Source organism: Brassica napus, chromosome A1 (genome assembly GCF_020379485.1).
Source record: "Brassica napus cultivar Da-Ae chromosome A1, Da-Ae, whole genome shotgun sequence".
NCBI lineage: Eukaryota > Viridiplantae > Streptophyta > Magnoliopsida > Brassicales > Brassicaceae > Brassica > Brassica napus.
Genome location: NC_063434.1, coordinates 5,400,978 through 5,413,598, shown reverse-complemented (window position 1 = coordinate 5,413,598; position 12,621 = coordinate 5,400,978). Strand labels below are relative to the sequence as shown.

General features: G+C 35.8%; 2 protein-coding genes across 3 annotated transcripts; one reads left to right on the top strand and one right to left on the bottom strand.

The window, feature by feature from the left end:
• The first annotated feature begins 308 nt into the window (after nt 1-308).
• Nucleotides 309-2,856, top strand: LOC106431593 (probable xyloglucan endotransglucosylase/hydrolase protein 29). Of its 2 annotated transcripts, XM_013872419.3 has the most exons (4): nt 309-838; nt 1,386-1,486; nt 1,572-1,780; nt 2,214-2,856. In XM_013872419.3, the coding sequence occupies exons 1-4, from the start codon at nt 628-630 to the stop codon at nt 2,746-2,748; spliced, it is 1,056 nt and encodes a 351-aa protein (XP_013727873.1). In that variant the 5' UTR covers nt 309-627; the 3' UTR covers nt 2,749-2,856. The 2 variants fall into 2 exon arrangements, with proteins under 2 accessions (XP_013727873.1, XP_022564642.1); XM_022708921.2 differs by lacking the exon at nt 1,386-1,486 and having other exon boundaries at nt 749-838.
• An 867-nt stretch (nt 2,857-3,723) lies between these two features.
• LOC106357848 lies at nt 3,724-4,074 on the bottom strand. Its single transcript, XM_013797558.2, has one exon. It carries the CDS (start codon nt 4,072-4,074, stop codon nt 3,724-3,726), a length of 351 nt encoding a protein of 116 aa, XP_013653012.1.
• Nucleotides 4,075-12,621: the final 8,547 nt, after the last annotated feature.

The window sequence follows — 12,621 nt, the reverse complement described above, 5'->3', positions numbered from 1 at the left end:
CTCGGGTTGAAGAGGTTTCATGTTTAAACAAAAAGGCAGAGATAATCATCACACATGGGTAACTTGACGAATCTTTCTTTACTTACTTTGAAAGAGCTTCATTAAGAAGAGGTTACTTGATGAACTGCAATTTTGGAACTGCAGTCTTGTATTTTTTTTATCAATTGAACCATGTTAAATCTCAGTTATGTTTATTTTTTTTGTATTTATTTATCTGTGTCCACACTATATATTCATCCATACCTTATAATATCCTTGATAACTAATAAGAAAAAAAAAATCATCACTAAAATTTGAATAATGGATTTTTAGTACATTACTATGTAACATATGTGACCTTTACTGAAATTCTCTACTGTATAAAAATAAATCGATTTTTCAACTGTACAAAAAATATGGAAGTGAACGATGGCAATTCGGTAGATAAGTAAGGAAAGGAATAGTCTTTTTAAACAACTCCCACAAATGATAGAAGCAAAACTTAGACAATTCCATGGTCTTCTCTTTCCCACTTTGACGCATCTTAAGCAAAGAAAAAACACCAACAAACATCTTTAGACCATACAAAGAAAGAGAAAAACCAAACAACTTTTCTCTTTGTTCCGAGTTTGCAAAGAACCTAAGAATATGAGAGATTCAATATACCTTTTATGGATTAATCATGGATTAAAGGTGATGATGGTGATGATGATGTTCGTATCTTGGAGAGGTGTTTTGGGATTGGAGAACATAAACCCCATATTCTTTGATGAAGGTCTTTCTCATTTATTTGGTGAATCTAATCTCATCCGATCTCCTGATGATCGCAGCGTTCGATTACTCCTCGACAAATATACCGGTAATTTTCTTGTCTTTCAAGTTATGATATAAATAGTATAGTGTGAAGATTTCTCAAGAACATATAATTAGTTTCACGTTAAGAGACTCGACTTTTAGTTTTTTGATGATGATCATCATTTGTAAGTTTAATTTTTTGAGTTGCATGAACATATTAATAGATAGACATGGTAATTCGATTATGGTGATAACATGATTATGCGATTATATATACCATCTTTTACAAAACATGAAATTTGGCAAGAAAATCTTAATTTATATTCCATGTTATCCAATTAACATTATTAGGCGATTATACCATCTTTTACCAAACATGAAATATTACAAAAGCTTGATTTATATTCAATCAATATGTAAAGTAAATGATGTAGTAGAAGAGATTTCATTGTTCCAACGTTTTCAACTTTGTTAGGTTTCTTTTCAAACTTCATAAATATAATTAGTTCATTTTCAACAATTAATTATTTAGTAAATGTCACTAATCAAAGTCGTTGAGTTTTAATTATATAGATTTTAATACGAAATTGTTTTCAAAATGAATTCGATAGGGTCAGGATTTATATCTTCAAACATGTATCAACATGGATTTTTTAGTTCGTTGATAAAGTTGCCAGGAGCTTACACGGCTGGTCTTGTAGTAGCCTTCTATGTAAGTAACTATTTTTTTCAGTTTCCTTATTAGTGTGCTAAAAAAGCTTTTTAAAAGTGATTGAATGCAAATGAATATGACATAGACATCAAACGGCGATGTGTTTGTGAAGAACCACGATGAATTAGACATAGAGTTCTTAGGAAACGTTGAAGGGAAGCCGTGGCGGTTTCAAACGAATATGTACGGAAACGGTAGCACAAACCGTGGCCGAGAAGAACGCTACCGTCTTTGGTTTGATCCTTCCAAGGAGTTTCACCGTTACAGCATCCTTTGGAACCCTACCAAAATAATGTTAGTTTCCTCTTTCTCACAATCCTTTCTCTATAAGTCAACAATTGTACTTACGCTCATTGGTTTTAAGAGTTGTTAAACAATCAAAATTTTCAAGACCGGTGCATGTAGTTCTTAGTTAGGTGATCTAGACTGGTGCATGTGGTTTTGATAGTGTGCATGAGATATGTATGTTGAATATAAAGTAAGTGGTTGTTGTGTAGTATACATTTTAGTAAATGCAAACAAGACACGGCAAGTCCAATCTCATTTACACGCATGAGAGTACTGATGGGCACGTCAAACACATACTATTTCAAATTTAGTAATAGTTTGATTAACAATGGATCGGTTTAGGTCATCAAGATTTGACAATCTCATGGGTAAAATCTTGCTCTAGTTAGCCAAGAAAATATGCAACATATCACAATGTTGGCTAGTTTATGACATGCAGATTTTGGGTAGACGATGTGCCAATAAGAGAAATCATAAGAAAAGAAGAAATGAAAGGAGACTATCCACAAAAACCAATGTCTCTCTACGCAACCATTTGGGACGCCTCAAGCTGGGCTACTTCCGGCGGTAAATTCGGCGTCGACTATGCATTTTCACCTTTCGTCTCCGAGTTCAAAGACGTTGCTCTCGATGGTTGTAATGTCTCTGACTCATTCCCCAACAACAACAACAACACCGTTGGTTATAACTACGTCAACTGTTCTGCTTCCGACCAAGATCTCATGGCTAGTGATTACTCAACCATTAGTCCTAAACAAGCAGCTGCGATGAGACGGTTTCGGGAACGTTATATGTATTATTCGTATTGTTACGACACCGTGAGATACGCCGTGCCTCCACCTGAGTGTGTGATCGTGACGGCTGAGAAGGACCGGTTTAAGGATACTGGACGGTTAAAGTTTGGTGGTAGTCATAGAGCACGGAAAAGACGGAAGCGGAATCGGTCTACGCCGGTGGTTTCGGCTGATCAATAGCATTAATTAGTTGAATTTAATTAATTCCCGGATGTGTATATATAGTGTTTAATTATATAGATCATGAATAATATACATTTATAAAATTCATCAATTTTTTAAAATTTATTTATCCCGCTGTAAATGATGCATATGTCAAAAATATTTATTACAAAATGAAATATTGACTTAAAAATTTGACAAAAAATAATTATAATATGTGTAACCTTCACTGTTTGATAGTTCAACTTCGATATACACTGAAAATCTACGACTAGTGGCTAATTATTCTGAAGATATAATGTATATGAGTGTCAGCAAAGACTTTATTTGATCTAATTTTTTAAAGCGCGTGTTTAAGTATATGACCATGTAACATTCCATAAACATAAGATAAGCTCCACATGTTGATTAATTTTAAGCAATGTCTATATACTTGAACCATATACCCAAGTAACCCAACCCAAAGTCAAGCTGATTTTTAAGGTATCCAATTGTTTTATTTAAACAAATATTTTATTAACTATATGATGATTAGATTCGCTTAACATTACTTTCCAAGGTATCTCTACCCCTCGGCTGAGTTTCACAATAGCAAACAAAGCTTATAATTAAGGCTCATGTTAGCCAGAACCCCATGAATGTGGACCAAATACAAGGTTTTTTTTATCAACTACCAAATACAAGATCTACAAGCCAAGAAACCAATTACTTCACAAAGCAAACTCATATAGCATAACTCGACTTAACTTAAGATTTTATTCTATTGGTTTTCCTCTTCTCAAGAAACCAAACAATAATTTAACATGAAATTGTTATTATTAAGTTAACATCTTACAATATTAAATAATGGAAGATTATTCCCAACACTAAACTTTTCTTTCACCATATTAAAAAAAAAATGTGTTTCCATTCGGTTAACTTCAAAGCTGTTTTATACAAAGATACAATAAAAGCAATCTAAACCAGATCGGTTCTCATTTTAATTTGGAACAATTAAACTTCCAAAAAACCGGTCATCCTAAGAACGGAGTTCCGGTGACGACTTAAGTCTCTTCCTTTAAGGGTACAGAAGGAAAACGCCATTTGCGCCTCCGTTCTTCGTTTTCCGATTATGACATGTGGAGGAGTTATACTCTCCTTCTCCTCCTCCTCCTCCTCATCCTCATCCTCATCCTCAACCGTACACGGTAAAATAGTTCTTGACGGAATTCTCACCGGAGATGACTTCTTCTCCGTGGCCATCGGCTGTCTTTTGGTGTTTTCTTTGTTGCTACTCTTGACGTTGTTACTCATGAAATATTCATCGGAAAATGTAATCTCGGATTCTTGAAATTCTTCTGACATTGAACGAAAAAGTTATGCCAGCAAAAGTTAGGGATTATTTTGGTTGAAGAGCGGCGAGGTAGGAAAAGAAGACACAACTGTGAGAAAAGTTGGAACTTATATAGACCAAGACTTCGCAAATAGAATCTCATGTTTTACACGTAACACGTATATATATGTATTTATGTGTGTGTATATATACGTGTAAGTATTAATATCTTGTGTTGCATCAGATGACGCCATCGTGAACGTGTTTGAGTGAAATCAAGGGATTCGATATTTGTAATAATTAATTAATCATTAAGGATAGGATTACACAAGTATTTATATACACTTACACATCATTTTTGCTACAATATAATGGGATAATTTGGTGTTGGTACGTAATTAGTGACAACTTTAAAATTCCATGATTATAAAAAAAACAGAATAAATTCTCCAATATATGTTTTATTTATTTGTTTCTACATATTTGATATATGAATTTAAATTTTAAAAGGTAAAAACTTAAGTTCAAATACATATATCTTATATTCAAATGAATGGAGAAAGAATCAATAAAATATTTAGGTAAACTTACAGGTCAAAATTATGGATCACGTTTACAACTTTACATTTTACATTTTAAGTTAAAACTTATATGTTAATGCATTTTCGTAAATATTAAAATATCGTGCATGTATGTCTACTAATTCATCTGTTGATTAGGTTTATTCCTGGTTAAAATATCGTGCATGTATGAAGATAATTTAATTAGGTTTATTCCTGGTTAAAAAATAAAATGGTTGGAAAAAAAAAAGAATACTAATGATTGTGAATCTGAGTCGGTGTAACGCTACTGTACGCAATCGTCGCGTGTTTGGCGGCTACGCGGTTACTCGCTCAACACTAAACACCGCATAATCTCAAACAGATGAAGAACACCCACTAGAGCGCCACCACGTGTCGAAGACTGTCTTAACGTCAGCCAAAGTTAAACGTAACCAGGCTTTCGCTAGCGTGTGTTTATATCATTTCCAGAACTTCGGTCGTTCACCTTAGCATTACGTGGCGGCGTTAATTAACGGCCGATAATTTGTTGCTTTCGGAGAAGAAAAAGGAGAAATGATCAATGTGGCTTAAAAAGTCTTCTGTTTTTATTTTCTTTCATCTTAATTTTTTTTGTTTCTTGATTACCTATTTACAAAATATCACAAAAAAAATAACACTCAAGATAAATAATTAATGTGACTGTGTGTTATTTTGTGGAAATACTATGAATATTTATTTTAGTATTTCCACAAAATAACACACATTTTTATCTCCAAATTTTTTTTGTAAACTTCAATTATTTTTATAGACATTTGATGAAATTTTTTTTTTAAAAAAAGTACATAAAGACATAATTGATCATATGACAAAAAATGAGGATACCAGATTTCAACAATTTTTAGTTCGTAATCAAAAAATTAAAAATAAAAAAAATCATTCCTTACTTTGAAATGCACTAATTGATTATATATGGAAAGCATTATAGTATTAATTTTATGAAATAGTGTAGTATTTTATTCGTAGTTAATATTTAATAATGTATTTATATTTATAATTTTATATATTGGTGTAATATTTTATTAACTAATATTGATGTGATAATTTTATTATATGTGCTAGTTATTTAGAAACTTTTATAAATTTAGAATAATTATGATAAATATAAAGAACATAGTATAAAAAAAATTAAATTTGAAGTTTTTATTTTACAGAATAACAGCTTTAAACTTTAAATATAGATTTTTGTAAACTTCAAAATATAGAGTATGTTTGGAGATGTTGTAAGGCAAAATGAAATTTCAGATTTGCTGTTAATGCAATTTTAAAATACTTTCTTGACAAACAACTTTATCCGTGAAGTTGTCGCAAAAGCAAGTTTTCATTAATTGACTCACAATTATTAGCGATTAAGACATGAATTGAGGAGTACATATAACAAAAAGGGTTACTGAAAATGATTGTATCATAATACTGTATCATACAGATTATAAGTTGAACCCTCAACCGAGGTCAACTTTACAATAGGATTTAACTAAAGTCGATTTATAGTTTGATTGTTCGATTATAAGTTTATAACTTTATCAAATTAAGATAAAATAATCTTAGGCGTAAAACAAAACGAAAAGTATTAAGTTTTAGTGTAAATCATACATGTATTGAGTGGTATTTTAGAAAGTACTATATCAAGTAAAAGTTTTTGAAATCTCTAATGATTATAACGAAAATCTTTTCTGGTGAGAAAACAATTCCTGAAAAAAAGGATGAGATAAGTTTACATGTACCTTGAGTAATGTTTTTACAAATTCTTGATCTATGTTTCGTTTACATGACTATCTCTAATGGAGCATTATTTCTCCCTCTATATTTTCTTTTAAAATAGAGTATTAGAGAAATTTATTTTAATGGTGTAGAGTTAATCTATTATAAAGTTTCAATATACATGAATTTCTTTTTACTCTATAATAAAGTAATTTATAGAGTTATACACCATTGGAACAAATGTAACTCTATAGTAGAATTATTCTATTTTATAAGAAAATATAAAAGAAAAATATTGCTCTATTTTTTTTTTTTTGAATGAATGTTAAATTTTATTCATCAAAAAAGCCTTTTTACATCAAAGTGTAGACCTTGGTAAAGAAAATCCTATATTTAAACTTTGTAACTACTAACCCACCCATGTCTCCAAAATGTTCCCAAACCTCCAGACTTTCGAAACTCAAGTCCTAGTGCTAAACCAATATTGAAGGCCAGTCTCCATGCCCTTAGCTCCTCCTGTTCTCAGTAGACTTAACTTGTTTCTAATACCCTTATCAATAAGCTTTTTCACTGCAGTCACAGGCATTGGGCTTTCTCCATGCTTAATCTTATTTCTTTCACGCCATATCACATAGATGGCGATTTGAAACCCATATCTCAAACAAAAGGATCTCTTCTTATCTCTATCAGACTGTATAAGCAAATCCACAGTTGCATTCCAGTCAGTAGTATATGAACCCCTAAGGATGCCAAGCATAAGATACTCCCATATTTGAAAAGAGTAGGAGCACTCAAAATACAGGTGACTTCGGGACTCTGCAGCATTCTTACAAAGGGCGCAAGTAACATCAACTCCACTATTCCATCTCGCAACCCTGTCCATAGTAGTTAGCCTATCCAGCATGGCTAACCAAGTAATAAAAGCATATTTAGGTGTAATATGCGAGAACCAGACAGCATGTACCCAATCAATATGATCATAAGAGGTACGAGTTAAAAACCAAGTCTCCTGGGTAGAGAACTTGTCTTTAAAACCCGATCTTCTCCTCCAGAGACTGACATCTTCCACATTAACCCGCAACCTTTCTTTAACAGCAACCATCTCAGATACAATGGTATTTAACAACTCAGTACGATGCCTTCTTCTACGTCTAACACAGAGAACAGCTTCAGCTACTGTAGCTTCATTGCTAATCCCCAAATCAATGACGTCTCTTGGCCCCAAAATCTCAACCAGGACACCCTTAGTAGACCAATTGTCATACCAAAAAGAAGTATTACAGCCATTCCCAACTTCTTTTTTATAAAAACCCTTTGCAGTATCTCGAAGTTTAATCATTTTTCTCCACATCCAAGAACCAGCCTGAGTGTCTTCTTTCACTTCCCAAAAACACTTCTTCTTCAGTAGGTTACTTTGTAACCATTGCCCCCATAGTGAAACCCCAGACAGCAACCTCCAAATTATTTTCAACCCATAGACTCTATTCACTTCTTTTAATGGTCTGATCCCCAAACCACCCTCAGACTTTAGCTTGCAGACATCCTTCCAAGCAACCTTAGCTCCTGAGGATTTAAGTGCCGGTCCCGACCAAAGAAACGAGGCACATAGCTGCTCAACCTCCTTAATACACTTACTTGGTAATCTGAAAACAGTAGCCCAAAAGTTAGCTATACTCACCAACACTGCCTTGATCAATTGTAGACGGCCAGCGTAGGAAAAGAATCTACAAGTCCACATATTGATCTTGCTACGAATTTTTTCCACCAGAGGTAAGTAGTCCTGCCTTCTCATAGACTTAGTCATAAGCGGTAAGCCCAAATACCTAACAGGAAGACTTCCTACAGCAAAGGGAAAATCCAACAAAATTCTACTACGCTCATATGCTGAAACACCTGCCATGTAGAGAGTCGACTTCTCAATGCTGATCTTTAGCCCCGACCACTTGGAAAATTCATCAAAGACTGATAAAGCCCCCTCAATAGAATGCTTAGACCCCTCCACAAAGACCATAAGGTCATCGGCAAAGCAGAGATGAGTTAATGAGATAGACTTACAATGCGGATGAAAATTAAACTTCTTCTCCCGAACTGCTTTGTCTATCTGGAAAGAAAGAACATTCATGCAGAGTACAAACAGATATGGGGATATGGAGCATCCCTGACGAAGACCTCTTGAACTCTGAAAATAGCCCACAAGCTCACCATTCACTTGGACTGAGAAAGAAGGAGTAGATATACAGAGCTTAATCCAGTGAACAAACCTCCCAGGAACTCCTATAGCCTCCAAACTTCTCAGCACAAACTCCCATTGAACTGAGTCAAATGCCTTGGATATATCAATTTTCATAACACACCGGGCTGTAATGTCTTCCTTATGATATCCCTTAACCAGCTCCGAGGCCAATAAAACATTTTCCATCAAGAGTCTTCCCTGGATAAAAGCAGATTGATTTGCTGAAACAATCCGAGGCAGAAGAACTTTCAGCCTATTAGCTAGAATCTTCGATACCACCTTGTACAGAACATTACAGCAGGCAATAGGTCTATAGTCTCTCATCACCATTGAGTCTAACTTCTTAGGAACCAGAGCGAGAACAGTTGAATTTACCCCTTTAGGCAAGAACCCGAATCTGAAAACCGACTGAACAGCAACCGTAAAGTCATGAGCAAGTACCGGCCAAGTCTTTTTGAAGAATTCACAAGGGAAACCATCCGGGCCAGGAGATTTATTTGAAGGCATCGCAAATAGAACTTTACGTATCTCTTCCTCCGTGACTTCCTCCTCCAGCTTCCTACAATCCTCCATATTACATCGAAAATCAATTAACTGCTCAAGCTCTTCAGTAGTAGCCCCATGGAAATCATCAGGAGACTGATTAAGAAAATCTGAGAAGAACCTTTCTGCCTCAGCTTTTATCTCCAAATGAGTAGAAGCTATACTTCCATCCTCCCGTCTGATTTCCCTAATAGAGTTCTGAGCTTTCCGAGTTCGTATGGCATTGTGAAACGTTTTGTTATTTTGATCCCCAATCTCCAACCAATGAAGTTTTGCACACTGTTTTAGATGATCTTCCTCTAGCCCTGCAACATGAACCCATCGCTCATAAGCCTCAGATTCCTCTTTAACCAGATCATCACTTGGATTCAACAAAGTTTGCTTCTGCTTTTCACACAAAGTATCGTAAGCCTCCTTAGCCCTTTTAGTCAAATTTCCAAGCTTCTCTCTCCCAAGATCTCTGATTAAAGGCTTCAGATTCTTTAGTTTTTTGGAAAGTCTGAACATCGCCGAGGTTGAATGAAATAACCTTGGAGTAGCGTCCCAGTACTCCTTAACCATCGTTAGAAAATTATCCAGACTCCCAATGGCATTGACGTACTTAAACGGTCTTCTAAGCTTTACATCTGGTGGATAAAACTGAATTTTGCAACGCAAATGATCAGAACAACCACCGGACTCAAAAACTGAATAAGCGTTTGGAAATCGCAGCATGGCCTCATCATTCATTAGAACTCTATCCAGCTTCTTGCAAATCACCCCTTCATCTCGCTTGTTGCACCAAGTAAACAATGGACCCTGATAACCCATATCAGCAAACCTACAATGCAGAGCCATACTCTGAAAATCCCTCATCCCTCCTGAAACTCTCACCTGACTAGATAACCCCGAACTTTCCTCCACATCCAAAATTTCGTTGAAATCACCCATTATCACCCAAGCTTTATTTTTAAACAAAGCACAGTTCTGATGATGACAAAGATCATCCCACAGCTCTTTCCTTCCTTCAACCAAGTTGCTGGCATAGATAAATGAGCAATAGAACACCTCTTGATCTCGCAACCCAACTGAACACGTTATTAACTGATCTGATTTGAACACCGGAGTCATACAAACAGAATCTTTCCAAACCACCCAAACTCTCCCACCCAAGCTATATTCATAATTGGTCATATATGACCAATCACCAAACACCTTCTCAATAATTCCTCTCGCCTTATTTTCTTTAACTCTTGTCTCTATAATGCAACCAAACTCCAAACTATTACTTCGAACCCAATTTCTTACAACGGAATGCTTTAAATCTTTATTGGAACCACGGACATTCCAGAAGAAACTCCCCATTGGCTAGTGTTTACGTCGAGAAGACCTTGAGCCCTTACCAGGAGTAGAATCCTGAGCTTTAGTCTTCTGGCCACGTTTCCTCCCTTTCTGCATCCCTAACTTACTCCACTCTTTAACCCGTTGATCAATAATAACATCTTCCAGTTGATCACTCTCTGACATCTCTGATCCCCCATTATCCTCTCCCTTGTCATCTTCAATATCCTTCTCCAACTCAACTAAAAATTCACCTTCCTCCTTTTCATCCATTAGAACAGAGTACTTTGATGCAGAAATCACAATCTCCGAACTGTGGTTCTGCAAAACATGCATCTGCGCTTTCCCTCCCTTTACAGGCGATACCTCATTCCACTCATTCTCTTTTTCTTCCATTCTCTCCTTGTCATCAATACCTTGCTCCATAACTACATTCTCCACTCCCTTCATTTCGCTACTGTCTCCTCTTACTTTCCTTACCCCACCTGAACCAGCAACTATCATCTTTCCTACGCTCCCCACTGGGCTTGCCACTCCTGCCTCAGAACTTACTGTATGCTTTTTCCCCTTCCCTTTTAAAGCACAGACCATTTCACCATGGCCCCATTTGTCACAGAAATTACATCGTGCAGGAAGCCAAGGATAATAGTATTTCACAGTAAATTGCTTCCCCCCCTTTAGTGAAAGTGATCTCCTTAGGCAAGACTTTTGATGTATCAACCTTTACGAAGACTTTAGCCTCCTTTAGATTGTTACACGCAATCGTTTCCGAATGAAGTTTCACTGGGTATCCAACAGTACTGGTGATGAAACTTAATCCTTCCCACGAGTACATATGGAGAGGGACATTCTCCAAATGAACCCACATTGGTATAGCTTCATCTTCTTGCTTTTCATCCTCCGTTGTTGGTGTCCATCTCGTTGCAATCATTGGAACTCCCGCGATGTTCCACATACCCCGTCTAATAATTTTTTCCCTTGCTTTTGGACTCGAAACCTTGAATCTCATTGTAGTAGCATTAACATCATAAACATCAACCTTCACAGAAGAATCACCATACCTCCAAATCTTGTTGAGAACCATATGGACCTTCGCAATGTGAGGCGCGAGATCCAGAAACTTCCCTACAATAAAATCTTCCCACAGCGGAGTAGAGTTCTCAATGATCTCATCCGGAACCTCCACTGTATTCAACCCATCCTTTTCCAACACCTCAACCTCATGTTTCTTCAACGACTTCTTATCATGAGCAATCTGAACCCAACTCTCCAATTTCTTTTTCTCTCCCTCACGATCAGGAACCCTCAGAACACCATCACCCTCCTGAGACACCGAAACCACCTTCTCACTCCCAGGTGAAGCCGACAAATCCGGCGGAATTGCCAGATCCATCAATCGAAACCGTATCGCTCGTCGCTCTCAGAATCGCAAGAAAAATCGCCTTTCCCAAAACGCAGCGTTTTTCGATTCCCTTTTCACCAAAATATTGCTCTATTGAAGATGTTCTAATATGGAATTCTATATGAGTAGTAACGTATACGTTTTTTTACGTGTTTAGAGTAAAACAAGCATGGTAAATGCATCATTGCTCACACAAAACTGGACAATGAAGTGAAATAAAACTTTGTGCAGGTCCTACTAGACAATCTTAAACTGAAAAGAAACAATGAAATGGAGAAAAAAGTAGAGTCGAGTGAATTGGTCACTGGACGAATTAGGATGTTTGATAGATGCATACAGTGTCTCATGCTAGAGACAGCGACTTAGCCAAAATTTCGGATATCTTTGGACTATAGTGTGGTTCCTACTCCTAGTGGTCCCTTCGACCATTTCAGATGTTGGATACTCTTGTATTAAGGTGTGTCTTGTTCAGTCTTTCTTCTTTTGTTCTCAATTATTGGTCACAATTTTGGAACTTTCTCTATATACATAAATAAAATTTAAATTATTTTGCTAATTTTACGAATCATGCACTGTGGTCTTGGTACATATTTTATATATATGTATATTAATATATTATATATATATAGAAATTAGTGAAACCATTGTTTTAACGGTATGGACGTAACTTTCTAGTCAGCTCATGCATGAAGCAGACAGTCAGGGGCAGAACTTGATTAGTTTAGAGATAAGGTGTTGTTTTTCTGATTAGTTCAATATTGTACGGGACCTTCTTAATCAC

Coding starts and splice junctions, on each gene's coding strand:
- LOC106431593 (XM_013872419.3), top strand. CDS start 628: ATGAGAGATTCAATATACCTTTTATGGATTAATCATGGATTAAAGGTG. Junction 1,487..1,571: donor GTCTTGTAGTAGCCTTCTAT/GTAAGTAACTAT, acceptor AATATGACATAG/ACATCAAACGGCGATGTGTT. Junction 1,781..2,213: donor TGGAACCCTACCAAAATAAT/GTTAGTTTCCTC, acceptor TATGACATGCAG/ATTTTGGGTAGACGATGTGC.
- LOC106357848 (XM_013797558.2), bottom strand. CDS start 4,074: ATGTCAGAAGAATTTCAAGAATCCGAGATTACATTTTCCGATGAATAT.